The 13,900-nt window shown below is 40.5% G+C and overlaps 1 protein-coding gene across 2 annotated transcripts in view; it reads left to right on the plus strand.

The window, feature by feature from the left end:
- ablim3 (actin binding LIM protein family, member 3) overlaps positions 1-9,853 on the plus strand; it is a 45,963-nt gene extending 36,110 nt beyond the window's left edge. For both annotated transcript variants that reach the window (XM_080502226.1, XM_080502227.1), the window contains 10 exons: positions 233-328; positions 5,267-5,401; positions 5,616-5,686; positions 5,892-6,060; positions 7,172-7,201; positions 7,576-7,631; positions 7,749-7,815; positions 7,926-7,936; positions 8,059-8,139; positions 8,661-9,853. In XM_080502226.1, coding sequence (XP_080358352.1) covers positions 233-328; positions 5,267-5,401; positions 5,616-5,686; positions 5,892-6,060; positions 7,172-7,201; positions 7,576-7,631; positions 7,749-7,815; positions 7,926-7,936; positions 8,059-8,139; positions 8,661-8,774 — 830 coding nt within the window. In that variant the 3' untranslated portion in view covers positions 8,775-9,853. The remainder of the gene's footprint in view (positions 1-232; positions 329-5,266; positions 5,402-5,615; positions 5,687-5,891; positions 6,061-7,171; positions 7,202-7,575; positions 7,632-7,748; positions 7,816-7,925; positions 7,937-8,058; positions 8,140-8,660) is intronic.
- The last annotated feature ends 4,047 nt before the right edge of the window (positions 9,854-13,900 follow it).

The following is a 13,900-nucleotide window of genomic DNA, read 5'->3' on the forward strand; positions in this document are numbered from 1 at the left end:
GCTGTCATTTCATATAACACTTACACATGTGCAGTGACATTGTAATTACTGTCATAAAAGCTGATTCCACTGTTGACACGTCTGTCACCTTTGTCATTGCACACGTGGAAAAGTTACTTGATGCCACCTTGAGGGTTTTTTTTAAAAACTTGCGAGCTCTTTCATCTGCATGTGTTGAGGTCTTGGTCACGCTTATGTTTCCTTTGCTGTGATTGGCTGTGGCTGGCTGCAGGCTCTGAAAGTGGCAGGAGCTCACCCTCTTACGGCCAAGAAGGGAGGTCAAGCACACCCACCACAAACCAGCCCCCCAAACATTTTCATGTGCCAGGTAGGACTCCTCATCTCCTCATCGCACCGTTTACATGCAGGGGTTTTTTTTTTCCCTTCAAATGGAAGATTTCGTCAACAATGATCCACTAAAGCATTCATAAAGGTCAATTAAGCTCATGGGGATCAAAGTGTCAAAGTTGTATTTTACATACAACATGAAATTTCTCTCCTTCCATGCTGCATTTTCACCTTCTTTTACTTTCCCTAATGAGCATGCCTCCTCCTATTGTTCCTCACATCCCACCATCCCTCCGTTCATATCCTCTCTTCCTTTACGTCTCCATGTTTCACCTCTTCATCTCCTCTTTCTCTCCTCAGCCACAGGGGACCCCAACATCTACAGGAAGCCTCCCATCTATAGGAGAACGGGTACAGTGCAGTTAGCCTCGCCTTAGCCTGCCTGTCCTCCTGTCACAGTGTAGTCATGCTGTGTTTGGTACTTGATTTAGGTGTTTCGACTGACCTATTGACGTTTCGCAACCTCTCATGATTTAGCATTGATTATTATTGATGTTCCAGCTGGTATTGAAGCCTCAACAAGCAAAAGCAGATAAATGCAAAGAAGCTAGAAAAAAAGGTAGGCAGGAAATGGAGTTTGACTTGCGCCATTCAACGTCAGGATTGAGGGGGGTGGTGGGGGGTGCAACCCATTTACGGCATTAGTGCGAGTCGCTGAATGTATTAAAGCTGCGTTTTCGTGTGCATGCCACAAGCATTTGCATATGCCTGCTTCAACATACAGTTCCCGACAGGTTCTTGTTGGCAAATAGGACTGAAAAAGGCCATGAATGAAGTGAAGGCTGCTCAGGTGTGACGGTGTTGAGTGCATGGGACTCTGAGGACTCACAATTCACCAGAATAAAATAGAACACAACGGTGGAACAAAGCACAGTGGAACCCTGTATCATAACAGGAGTTTATATTAGCTGTGCAGTTTTATTTCATTTCTCAGTCTCATTCAGTAGCCACTACATAATGTAAACATTTTTTTCCCTATCCTGTCGCTGTTGACAGGATTTAATATGGCTTTATGATTGCCCGTGATTCATCAGTGCATGAGACGTTTGTAACACGAGCTTCAGAGTGGCCGTTATTTTGAAGAACTGCCAGTTATTGAAAGTTCAATTTATCTGGCAAAAGGGGGGATGCACTCGTTGCACATTTATTGACGATTAAATGTGCAACGATTATATTGACGATTATATAGCCATAAATCCCACCATTTTGAGAAACGGGACCCAAACGCACGACCAAACAGCAGAAGCAGAATCACACTTTTTTTTTTTTTATAGACCAAGGACCGCAGGGTTCACTACTCCAGGAATCAGCCCAACAAAGCAAAACTGGATAATCCATGATGAAGTCAGTAAAATTGAAGGTCAAAATGAGATCAAGACAAAGTAGGACAAGGTAATTACTAAGAAAAAGGCTGCAGAAAAACTGTGAGAGAAAAACAGGCAACAAAAAGAAAAAAAACTGAAGAAGGTCCATATAAACACACAGTGAGGACTGAGAAAACGTAACTGAGAAAACAAGGGTGAGGGCGAGTTAGTACAATGGAGGACATGGGGGTGGAGTCAGACACACCATTGAAATGAGAGGAGCACTACACAATAATAAACATGGCAAGGCATGAAACTAAACACATCTAAATCAAACAAAATCACAATAATCCAGAGCAGCTCAGATATAAATATAGTCATAAATGGGTTGAAGGTAAAATTATTTAGTTAATGTGAATCACTATAACTTTGATTCATACCCATAAGGAGACAAAACAACATTCACCTCAAAGACATTTATTTGATGCAATGCTGTCTGAATACCAACGTCAGGCGTTTTTGTTTTTTACTCAACACGCCCCAGCCCATTTAGTATGAGCAGTAAAAATGTTCACCACAAGATGGTGCATTGAGTCACATTAAGAGGCCACAGTGGCTGAAGCTGGTCGTTCTTACAAATTGGGGTGATGTGTGTGATAAGCACACTCACTGGATCCAACCTGGACCACAGTAACTAACAACCAAGGGAAAGATCCAATGAACCAAAGATGGAAAAGCTGAGTGAAGGAAAGATTGATGCCAAAGTGTCTCAGCACTGCCACCTGATGTACAACAAAGTCAAAGTTTAGAAATTCACATCGGAAGCCCTTTTAAGGAGACATCACTCCAAGGACAAGATGGTAACTGGAGGTGAAAAGAGGTGAAGATGTGAAAAAGGAAAGACTATTATCTAATTGTGTATATTTATGTTGATAATACCATAGTGATAAAACCATAGTTAACACATTATACTAGTTTTGTATTATTTATTTTTTTCTTTTTCCTTTTTAGTCATTAGACTAAAAAGCACTTCAGCCATCTGGACAGTTTGCTTGAGCTTGAACACGTCACATTGCTCTTCCGAAGGCTTTCCAGCTGAGAGTCACAAGACACAAGATGTCTGGACTGAGGACAGCTTATCTTTGTTTGTGCCCTGTGCATGCTCCTCTGTACTGTATGTGTGGATAAGTCAGTGAACAGTGTGTCAATGTGTTTATGGACACTTTCGCCCTTTCTGTGTTTGTCAGCAGTCAAATTAGTACATCACTGGCCATGGGTTCTTAGTTATGGAGAACTACGACATAGAGGTGACGACATGTTAGACGTACTGATTCTTCTTGTACTTCTGTCTACCATAAAAGCCATTGATTATTCCCCCCTCTCATTTTAGTACCTCATTCAAAGGAACGACTGCAGCATGAGAAGTCAAGTTGCTTTGAGCACCAATGGCTGGTTATGTACTAATTGGTTAACAAGTTGCTATCGATATGGAAGAAACCCCGTATCAAAGCTCCCTGTTTGTCACCTTACCGTATTGGTAGCAAAGCAGTCACATTCTCATATCTCCCTGTGGGACACTCCAGTAATGTTTCCCTTTTTTTTCACCTCTTTTTTACTGCATCCAATCACTTTTATTCACTTCCCTACACCTCCTGCTCCACTTTACGGTGACCTTACCACTGTAAGTATTTCCCTACTCTCGCTGTTTCACTCACATCTGTGTTTGTGCGTGTGTATTCGTCATCCCTTGTCAGTGATGCGAAAGCAAAGTTAATCTGATAGAAGTTTAAACGTGTGTCAACTATGCGAGTTTGTGTGTTCAGTGTTTAGCCGGGTTGAAAGTGAGCATCCCAAAGATGAGCACGTCTGCCGTTGACTGTCATGCTTCATGTATAAAGGAATTCAATGGATCATGGATTAGTGCCGGCATGACTAATGGCTAACTGAGTGGAGAGCAATCTATGCGACATTACACTGCATGTCACCCCCATTGACGTCCATTGACTGTGCTTCAGTGCTGAGTGGCATCAATAATGCTGCTTCGCCACTCGTGAGATGACTATGTGTCTCAGACTGAGCAGTAACTGGACTCACTTTACTGCAAGTTATTTTCCTGCTGTTGGCTGGAGCATCGATCTCCCCCTCTGAACCTGTAGTGTTAATGTGCTGTGCCGTTACTTCTATGTTATATTTAATATTGTGCTTCTCTTAAAACAATGCAGCATAAAGTTCTCAAGCAGCGATTTGTCACAATAGGAAATCTACCCCGATTTGCCATAACATTATGTTGGTCCCCATATGCAACAAATTGATATAATGTGAATTCGGACACTTTTCTATCAGAATTAGCATTAACTTCTGCAGGAGGTTGAGCTCCAGTGGTTTGTCTGTTGGATTGGACCACTTGGCTCAGCCTTTGCCCCAATGTGCTTGAGTACTGAGCCTTGGTTGTCCATGACCGTGTCATCTGTTAATAGTTCTGACCACTGCAGACCAGTAACACAACACAAGAGTTTTGGAGATGACCCAGTTGTTGTTTGCTAAAATCATAAGACTCCAATTACTTTACTCTCATAAAGATTTGTTATGGCTTAGTATTACATTGCCCCTTATATGTTATGTCATATTTCTCGCACCTGTTTTAAAAAAAATTTTTTTATAAAGGTTCAGTGCTCCTAGCTGTTAAAATGTTTCATAGAAAAGATTTCAGTGTTCTCATAAATTTGGCCCAAATTCAATACTTTCTATGAAAATAATTCAGTTTTTTTTAATTGAATAACTTGTGTTGCATTGGAATAATCTGATTCATCTACTGCAGTGATGTTTTGCATTTTAATGCCTTTCACTTGTGATATCCAACAGCTTAAACCTTGTCACAATTTCTAAATTTCTATGATTGTTTTTTTTATTCTGTATGAATGTCTTTTTATTCTTCATCTTTATTAATATGATTGCATATCATCGTCTGGCCATTAACAAGATCTTTTCAGTTGGTACAATTCTGAGACTGAACAAACTAAATAGACAAGATGTCATTATTATTAATCTATTGTATATTTATTTCATTATTAAAACTATTTCAAGTGCTTTTACAAGAAAAGTGGTTCAGTATAACCAACAGCACATAAGGTAGCCCAATTTCAAAACTGATATAACAAAATATTGAATTTTATGAAAAAAAACAAAAGGAAAAGTCCTAATAAAAGCTGTGAACAAAATAATTTTGCAACTTGATCTTCTGTGCAGATGCACAGTTTCCTTCAGATTTTTTTGTGAACACCAAATGACCAACCCTAAACCAAGGACACCTGACCCACCTGAGGATTGAAGTCTGGGCTCAAACGGGGTCACTAAAGTGAACACGTCAAACAGTCAACTTCAAATATCAAACAGTCAACTTCAAATATGATAAACAAACTTCCGATAAAACCAGAAGAGCTGCTGTAATCAGTCATGATTGGAAATGTGAGAGATTATTTATAATTAACTCTGCAAATAAATGAAGGTCGTTGCTTTTTAAATTGAGGTGAGTGTGTTGAGGGATTGTCTGTCAGTTGATGCGTTCAGTTTTTCTCTTCTCTCTTAACTTCCTGCTTTTTTCTTTTTCTCCACAGACAATCATGTGGGAGCAGCTACCAAAAGCAGGACCAGCGAGGACATCCTCCGGTCGTCCAGACTCTCCACCTACTCTCCAGAGCCATACAGCCAGTCAGAGTCTGATTACTACCCCTACACCAGCTCCCCCAGGGGTAGGACGCACGGCCGTCTCGCTTGTTTAACATCGAGCTGCTTGCTTTGTTTACTTCTTGTTGTTTCCTCTTACTGAACCAAGCGCAGACTGGAGTGCAGTTCATTTTGTAACAGTGTTGTCATATTTATTCAGTCGCTCACTCCTGTTGCCCTGCTCCACGCTGCGCTCTATATTTATACGAGGGGATCTCTTTTATCCTTTTACTCTCACAGCCTATCGCATGCCAAGGAGACGCTTCTCGACTGGAGGAGATGAAGAGGGTTGGAGTCAGAGTCTTCAAAGAGTAAGAGCTTCATTATTCGCCATGTCCCTTTCTTCGACATCACATTGAACCCCCCCCCCCATCTCCATCCTTAAAAACACTAATAAATAATGCACTTTTTTTATGATGTGGTACCTAAACTATCTCCTTTTGCTGTATTTGCTTCTGTCCCCATCTTTACTGGGCGAATTGAATCTACTGTTTCCCTCGCTGTCTTGCCTTTCAGATTGGGAGTGGCATCGGGAGGATGATCTTAAAGGAGGAGATGAAAGCCAGATCGGGTTCCTATGACAACGACCCCTGGGGCAGTGCGAGGAATTCTCGAAGTGGGAGCAAGGAGACGCTGAACACCACGGGCCATGGCTCCATGGCGTACAACAACACCATCAACGGCTGTAAGGCTCACATTTCTGCAAGTTGGTGAAGGCCTGCGCTGTATTCCTGCGTGTCCGTCCCTCTCATGTGTTGCCACGGGGGCTTTTTATGAGCCGCAATATCGGCCGTCACTGGGGGTTCGAGGTGAGGGCCACGAGGTTGCGGACGCGGGTCGCAGATGGTCATGGCTGCTTCAGGCTGGCAGCTTTATTGAGATGGAGAGATGATGAGTGAGGAAGAGCAGCTGCTGAACCTGTGGTAGGCCAGCAGACACAGCAGCAGCAGATGTGGCCTGCCATTGTTGTGCGGATATCTGATCACTCAGCAGTCTCTGAACATTTCAAACTAGTGGGAACACAGTGCTCCACCAGGTGTGCAGAAATGCCAGAGTTTCTTTTTCTTTTTTTTTTCTGCTTGTAAAGACCAAGCGCCACTGATCGCGCACCCCTCTGGGACTGTTAGTTTAGCCTCTGACATGACATGCTGACACCAGCTCGTCCTCATCTCCCACTGAACTCATCCCTTTCTCTGTCTCCATATTTTCCCCCTCATCTTTTATGATCTCCCTCGTCACCTGGCGCGCTTAGTGCCGCACACGCTTCCCACTCTCCGTAAAACTACTTCGCTAAATCTCTATCTCGCCATCCATCTCTTCGCGTCTGTCTATCCGGCTCTCCCTCCCTCACAGCTGGTGTGCCATATCCTGTTTTATTTATGAGCAGTAAGATCGCTCATTAAAGCTGTTTCTCAAATGGGAGGGGGCAGGAGTGAACGGGACTCGGCTGGCTGTGGTTGAGAGGCAACAAAGGCTTGTAACCGCACAAGCTGTGTTGCACGATTAGATGGTGAAGCGTGCAGCGTGTGTGTGTGTGTGTGTGTGTGTGTGTGTGTGTGTCTTTTTTCCTTTCCTTTCTTCTCTGAGTCCTGCGTGGCCTGTTTCTGCCTCATTGCCCCTTTGATGTTTTGTGTAACCGGGCCTTGATGAGTACACAACTTGCTCCTTTTCAGTGTATTTGTCAAAACCTTTAACCAGACAAATCGCCACAGCAATGCCCCCCTGAGTGTGGAGAAATACTTTCAAAACATGTTGCGGGAGATAACATGTCATGTATGTGCTTTTGTCTTTCACAGCACCCCGATCTCAGTACAGTGCCGACAGTGGTGAGTTTACACTTGCCATGTAAAAGGATCACTATAGACCAATATACTGTAAGAGTTGTGGTTGTTTATTTTAGTAATATCGGAATTTAAGCAAGGTTGTTCAGTGTAAGCTTTTTTAACTTATAAACATTGTATTTGCAGAGGAGTCAGTCAGTCAATGACCCTACCTCAATGAAGCCCCTCATTGTCATGTGCACATCTGGAGTTATATCAGTCCTTTAGTTTGTCTTGAGCGCCATCTCCTGGCACTGATCCGTCACTGAAATAAGGATTTAAAAGTGCCAGACTGCATGAATAGCAACTGGAATATTGACCTGGGTAACATTTAGTAACAATTTTTTTTGTTTTGTTTTGGGGTTTTTTTTTTCTTCTAGATTTTGTATGTAAATCAGCATCACTACCTGGATATGGACGGAATGGAATCCAGCGGGTGAGACTACAGTGACCATGACACACTCATTAATCATTATATTTTTGCATCATATTTCAAAAGATAAATGTGTGTTTCCACTTTTCAGTAATGTCTTTTTCTTTTCTGTACCTGCAGCCTCAGAGTGCTGATTGCTACCAGTACCAGTATGACAGTGGCAGTGAGATCAACTGGGGAAATCGAGGTGATTTTAATATGAACTTAAAACACTGACCAATTATCATCCCAAAGCAATTAATTCAGTTTTCTTTTTCCCCATTGTACTGACTCAATTGTCTTTCTCTTTTCCGGCAGCGGAATACACGGTAATGTTTTTACTTTTCCTACATCCAAATGATTCATTACATGTGAATGAGACTATATGTTGAATAATCCGTGTGGTTTGTAACCTAATGTTTGAAATGTAGTAAATGTTCCTTTTATGCAGATTCATCCGTATGAATCACTCATTGTAACCACCAGGGGGCGCAACAGGCTCCCCAAAGATGTCGACAGAGCCAGACTGGAAGTAAGTTCCATTAATATCATTAAGTACAGTGGATCCTTCTAAAGCCCTCAGATGGACTCAAATCTACTTACTTCAACTCTTTTTTTTTTTTTTTTTTTTGGGGGGGGGGGGGATAAAATTCCAGCTCAACAGTATAGACCAAAAAAGTTCAAAATGTTTTGTGTGGTAAAATTTTAAATGCAGTAATGTTTCAGGAAATCAAATGAATTGGGAAGAAAATTTACACATTTTCACATTGCATCTTTGCAGTAGTTGTGATCAATGAACATCTTTAAAATATAAGAAAATAATGTTATTGATAATTTACATGAAATTCTTTTTCCTGCAGCATACACAGACACATCCGCATAGACACCATCACACATTATTCAAATATCATATTCAATATTTATAATTGATTTGACTGAAGTCCTTGATAAGGTGTAAACGACATGACGCATCAAGCTGAAGATGTTTTAGGTGTTATTGGCGCTTGATAAAAACATGATAACATCATTGTCTCTTTGCCCCCGTGTTTATAGCGCCACCTCTCCCCAGAGGAATTTGTCCAGGTGTTCGGTATGACTGTGGAAGACTTCGACCGGCTGGCCCTGTGGAAGAGGAATGAGCTGAAGAAACAGGCCCGACTGTTTTAATCACATGCGGACACGAGTCGATTACTGCCATATCGCGAGCCGTAAGACTGCAGGAGGAGATAGGACGATGAGAGGACTTCTACTCAGTTACACTGCCATGCCTGAGAACCTGTTCTAGATCTCCTCACATGACAAACCAAATTCTGGTCACACCAGAGTGGACTTCTGGGATGCTGCAGGAAAAGCCACAGAGACATGCTCTGATGGCTGTGTGCTGGAGTGGAGTGAAAGCAATAGAGACTGTCATACAGACGTGGTGTGCTTTTCCTGAACAAGAAGGATAGCGGAGGACATGACTGTGACTTTTAAGGCCACATGAGAGTGTCTGTGACCAGAGCTGCAGTACTAAAACATATTGAGGAGTAATTTTGGCTTTGCCTTATTTGTTATGCTCTCTTAAGTTGTGACTGTGCAGCACCAGCAATTTGAATGGGTAGAATGTAGATACAGTATATCGTGTTTTTTTTTTTTTTTTGACACTTTATCAGTGTGAGTGATACAATGAGAGGGATGAGTGCACGCATACGACATCACTTCACTTTGGTTTAAGGATGCATTTTGTTTACCTGCTCCCCCTTTCACACAAAACAATGTCACCTCTAGTTTACATTGATTGAAATAGCAAGAAAATCTGAGGTAGACAAAAGCTTTGTTTTGCAATTGTATGCGTGACCTGCATTGGTTTGTGTGGAAATTAAAAAAAAAAAAACCAAAGTGAAAATACTCAACTTAGCATATCACTTCCATACAGCTCTGGATACATACAGTAGGTAAAGGTCACCAATCAAGGCAGTTGTGCAGCTGTGCAGCTGTACGGTAACCTCAAAGAATGTGCAATCCAGTCGATTTAAGAGATAGAAGAAAATGACCATTGTGTCCTCCAGTTCTGTATTTTCTACACATTGCAATAGAAAGATGACTAAATATTGAGTATGAGGGTTTTAGTCATCCGATAATTTGCATTCACTATTATTTATAGTCTTTTTAGAATAATAACCTAATAATTTTGTAGCTACAGAGATTATATTCACTCACAAAAAAAAAAACATTCTGCAAGGTATTTAACACATTGACAAAGATCCAGGGTTGTTGAAGACTTTACTTCGTTTGAATACTGTTTTTTTTGATTTTGTCACTAAAATAAACTTCAAATCAGAACCAGTGTCTTCTTTTATTTGTGCACTTACTTGTTCATATATAATTTTGTGTGATTCGAAGCAAGTTCCAAAGTGCTGATCTTTGTGGGATTTGCATGTTCTCCCTGTGCCTGCATGGTTGATTTCATTGCACATGTCTTAATGCATGTTTGTTGAGTGATTTGCTATTGCCTGCAGGTGGGAATATGTGGGGTATTTCCCTGAGCGAACCCCGCTTTGATGTCTATTCATACTTTACAGCACCTGCAGTCTGTGAGAAACTTTTTCTCTCATCGGTCATACAAACATCGACTAGATTCACATGCTGCTATATACTTTTTCAGAAAGACTTATTTCTGGTCATTTCTAACCGGTATTTTTAGTTGTGACTCAATCTAAATATAAAAATCGGTATTTATTCAAAGACTCTTTAAAAAAATGTTTTTATTAGAAGTGAATCAAATCTAAATGCAATTAAATCAAATTACATGAGATTTCATTGCAGGATATTCACTCTGTGGGTTTAATCCCCCCCCTAGTATGGAAAGGAATGGAATGGAATGGCAATTGTTAGATATCAATTTTTAGAGGAAATTGCTTAATTTCATTATTTCAGTTGAAGGGGATTATTTTATATACAGACCAGAGGGGGAATAACACTCAGCACATTGTACTCTTTAAATCAGTGTTGATCGGCCACTTTTGATTTTGGTCTGCTATCAGATTTACAATAATATCACCCCATGTTAGACATCACAAATTGTGGTGTCAGCTTGGTATAACAACTAAAGAAAAAGGGTAATTGCTTTTTCACTCCTGACAAAATTGCAAAAGACTCCCTCACTAATTACCTTGGGCCCTAAGGGCCAATGTCAACACAGACAAACATCAGCTATGTTACAGCTTTGAACAAAAGTGTCAATGGCGACAGACAAAAGTATGGTTTATTGTCTTTTTACAAGTATTTATAAAAAAATTTAAAAAAACTTTGCAAAGGCTCTTTAACAAATACACATGAAACATTCATGAAAGATCATTTTAGAGCACATGGCATTTTTTCAGGCCAAGCTGCTGTTATTAGTTAAATGTTGAATTTATAGTTTTGACATTAAAAATGTGTATTTGACTTTCAGGAACAATACAGTGATTCATTTGATAAATCCTAGAAAACATGTGAATTTCAAAGAGACAGTCACACCTTAAGGTATTTCATACCCATTAATTGCATTCAACATCACAGTAGCCTATTTTATTGCTTTTAGTTTGTTCTTTTTAGATTTATGGTGTCACTTTTACCGAAAACATTGATTGAAAGTAGTAATAATTATTAACACTGTCATGATACAGCAGGAAGGACCTGTTTGAGTTTGAGTCTGGGCAGAGCCTTGTTTTCTTTGGTTTTCTCCCACAGTCCAAAAACATATGTTTGAAGTTAACCAGTAACTATAAATCGCCCATGATGTGAATTGGACTGTGTGTGTGGTTCTCACTGTGTGGCTGTCCCATGATGGATTGGTAGCCTGTCTGGTAACCTGTCTGTCATCTGACGATCCATCCATTTATCTATCTTTATCCCTAATGATGTGATGCAATAGTGTAGCTTTGAAGTAACAAATGCTTCAATTAGTTTTCCAATCTCACTTTGAACCAACATATACCTAATTGTGGAGACATTATGCAGAAATAAACTAGTCTTGCAGATTAATCTGGGAATCAAAGGATGAGTCTTGGTAAAATAACTCCCAGGTTCCTCACAGAGATATTGGAAGTTACGCCATCCACTGTTTAGATCATTTGTCCCACAGATATTTTTGGGCCAAATTCAATAACTTCAATTTGTCTCGAGCAGAAAATCCAGGCTTAGGTATTTCATAAATAACAATTACAATTCATATATTTGAGCAAATATGACACAATCTCAGGCCCTGTGTCTACCTGTGCTGTGTTCTGATTTTGCTGACACTAGGACCCAGCAGAGGTGCAGCCTGTCTGCAGCTCCCAGCCTGTGTATCTGTACTACATCCAGTGTGAGTGAGTGTCTGTGTCTGTGTTATCAGGAGCGCCTTCACATGCTCCCTCACTCACTCACTCATTCACTCATGGGCTTCCAATAAACTTCATCTCTCACATGGACAGCACAATGAACACAGCCGGAAAATGTAAGTTCAGGCTCCTTTTGTTTATACTAACATATAACAGCAAAACAGATTCACAGCTTGATTTAATCTCTTCCTCTTCGGTGTTATGAGTAGACGTTTGTTCAAAGTGTTAGCTGTTTTGTTTTTGTTTTGTTTTATACACACGCTGAGTCTGTCCTTCATTTCACACTTCTGACTGCAGGATCATTGGCTTCTGTCCTGAACTAAACCAGTGAGTTACTGCTGCACATGAACATGCTGAGCTTCCATGCACTTGTCACCTTGCTCTTTTTGTAAATGCACCAGAAATCAGCAGGAGACAACCGCAGCTATATGCTTTGGACATCCACTTCACCCCTCATGTTTCACATGAAAAGATGACACAATGGTCGTGGACTTTAAGAACATAAATACTGTTGCTTTTAGTCTGCCTCAGCTGCTTACAGAGCCTGAAAACCCAAGGCTGGGTCCAGAGTGTGATTGTTGTTGTAGAAAGTAAAGCTCACTCATCCCGAGTCAAGTCAAATATCTGGCTGTGGAGATTAGATATTTACAGACTGGGCTGTCCTGCTAATCATTGTTTGATATTGGATCCCACCAGCAGGGATTTCTTCATAGAGATCCCTGGAGATATGTGGTGCTTTTGTGTCGAAATAGCTACAAATAGAGTTTCCAAGCCTGTGTTTTTTCTTCAGGGAGTGGTGCATTGGCCCCCTGCATGGTTACATTTTTTCAGTGTACAGCTAAAAACATCTATGCTGTCCCCCATCTGTGCTCAAGCAGAACAATTAACAAGCTGAGACAATGCATTTTATAGTCATTTTAAGTTTGTTTGATTTACTTCACTAAAAGACTGGGGTGCATTTTAAAGAGTTGCTGCCAGCAGGTAAACATATATGTGATGGTGATTATGATGTTCAACTTGATATGCATATTAACTGGACTGAGTGATTACAGTCAAGAAGAAATCATATGTATAAACATAAAACACTTCACTCATGAAATCAGGAATGATGTCCGGATCAATGCAGCGTCAACACACGTTTGACGTGAATACAAAATGGAACAGGAAGGAAGTCTGTGCCCTTGTCCAGGTTTGGAGGAATCCTCATTTGTCAGTCAGTCCTGACTCTCTTTGTCTTTATCTCTCAGATATACAAACACACAAGAACAAAGCTTGACTGACTGGACTGTGTTTGGTTAAACACTGCTAAAGTCAACACAGGGGGATACCTGGGGATTGCCAGTCTGTTTGTTGAAAAGTCTAAAGTTAGTTTTGTGTATGTCGTGTAATGTGTGTGTGTGTGTGTGTGTGTGTGTGTGTGTGTGTGTGTGTGTGTGTGTGTGTGTGTGTGTGTGTGTGTGTGTGTGTGTGTGTGTGTGTGTGTGTGTGTGTGTATATATATATATATATATATATATATATATATATAAAATCATGGAATATCCTCAGAAGAGTTGAGTCTTTAGCTGCTGAGAAGTTTAAACTGCAATGAATCCCTGAGAAGCTGTGGTGGTCTCTATAGTCAGTGTTTGCTGTTTATTTTTGAGTCCACTACAGGGATATTGTGGAGGCTATGTGGAAAAATAGTACATTGCAATAGCCTCAATCATACACACTGGCCATTTAGTTGTTTAAAACCGGATTACAATAAATACCAGCCAAGTCTATTGTGTAAGTTGCATTGAATTGCTGAGGTGAAGAGACACACATATAACTTTTCGTGGCTGCTTCTGTTTTTTTAGGGGTCAGGTTGAAAAAAAAAGTTTGTGAAAACAATGTTGATAAATCACCAAGACCTTTTGAACTCAACTTTACAGAGGTTTTTATCAAAAGCAACGTGATTTGAGA

The sequence above is a fragment of the Blennius ocellaris genome (assembly GCF_963422515.1).
Source record: "Blennius ocellaris genome assembly, chromosome: 9".
NCBI lineage: Eukaryota > Metazoa > Chordata > Actinopteri > Blenniiformes > Blenniidae > Blennius > Blennius ocellaris.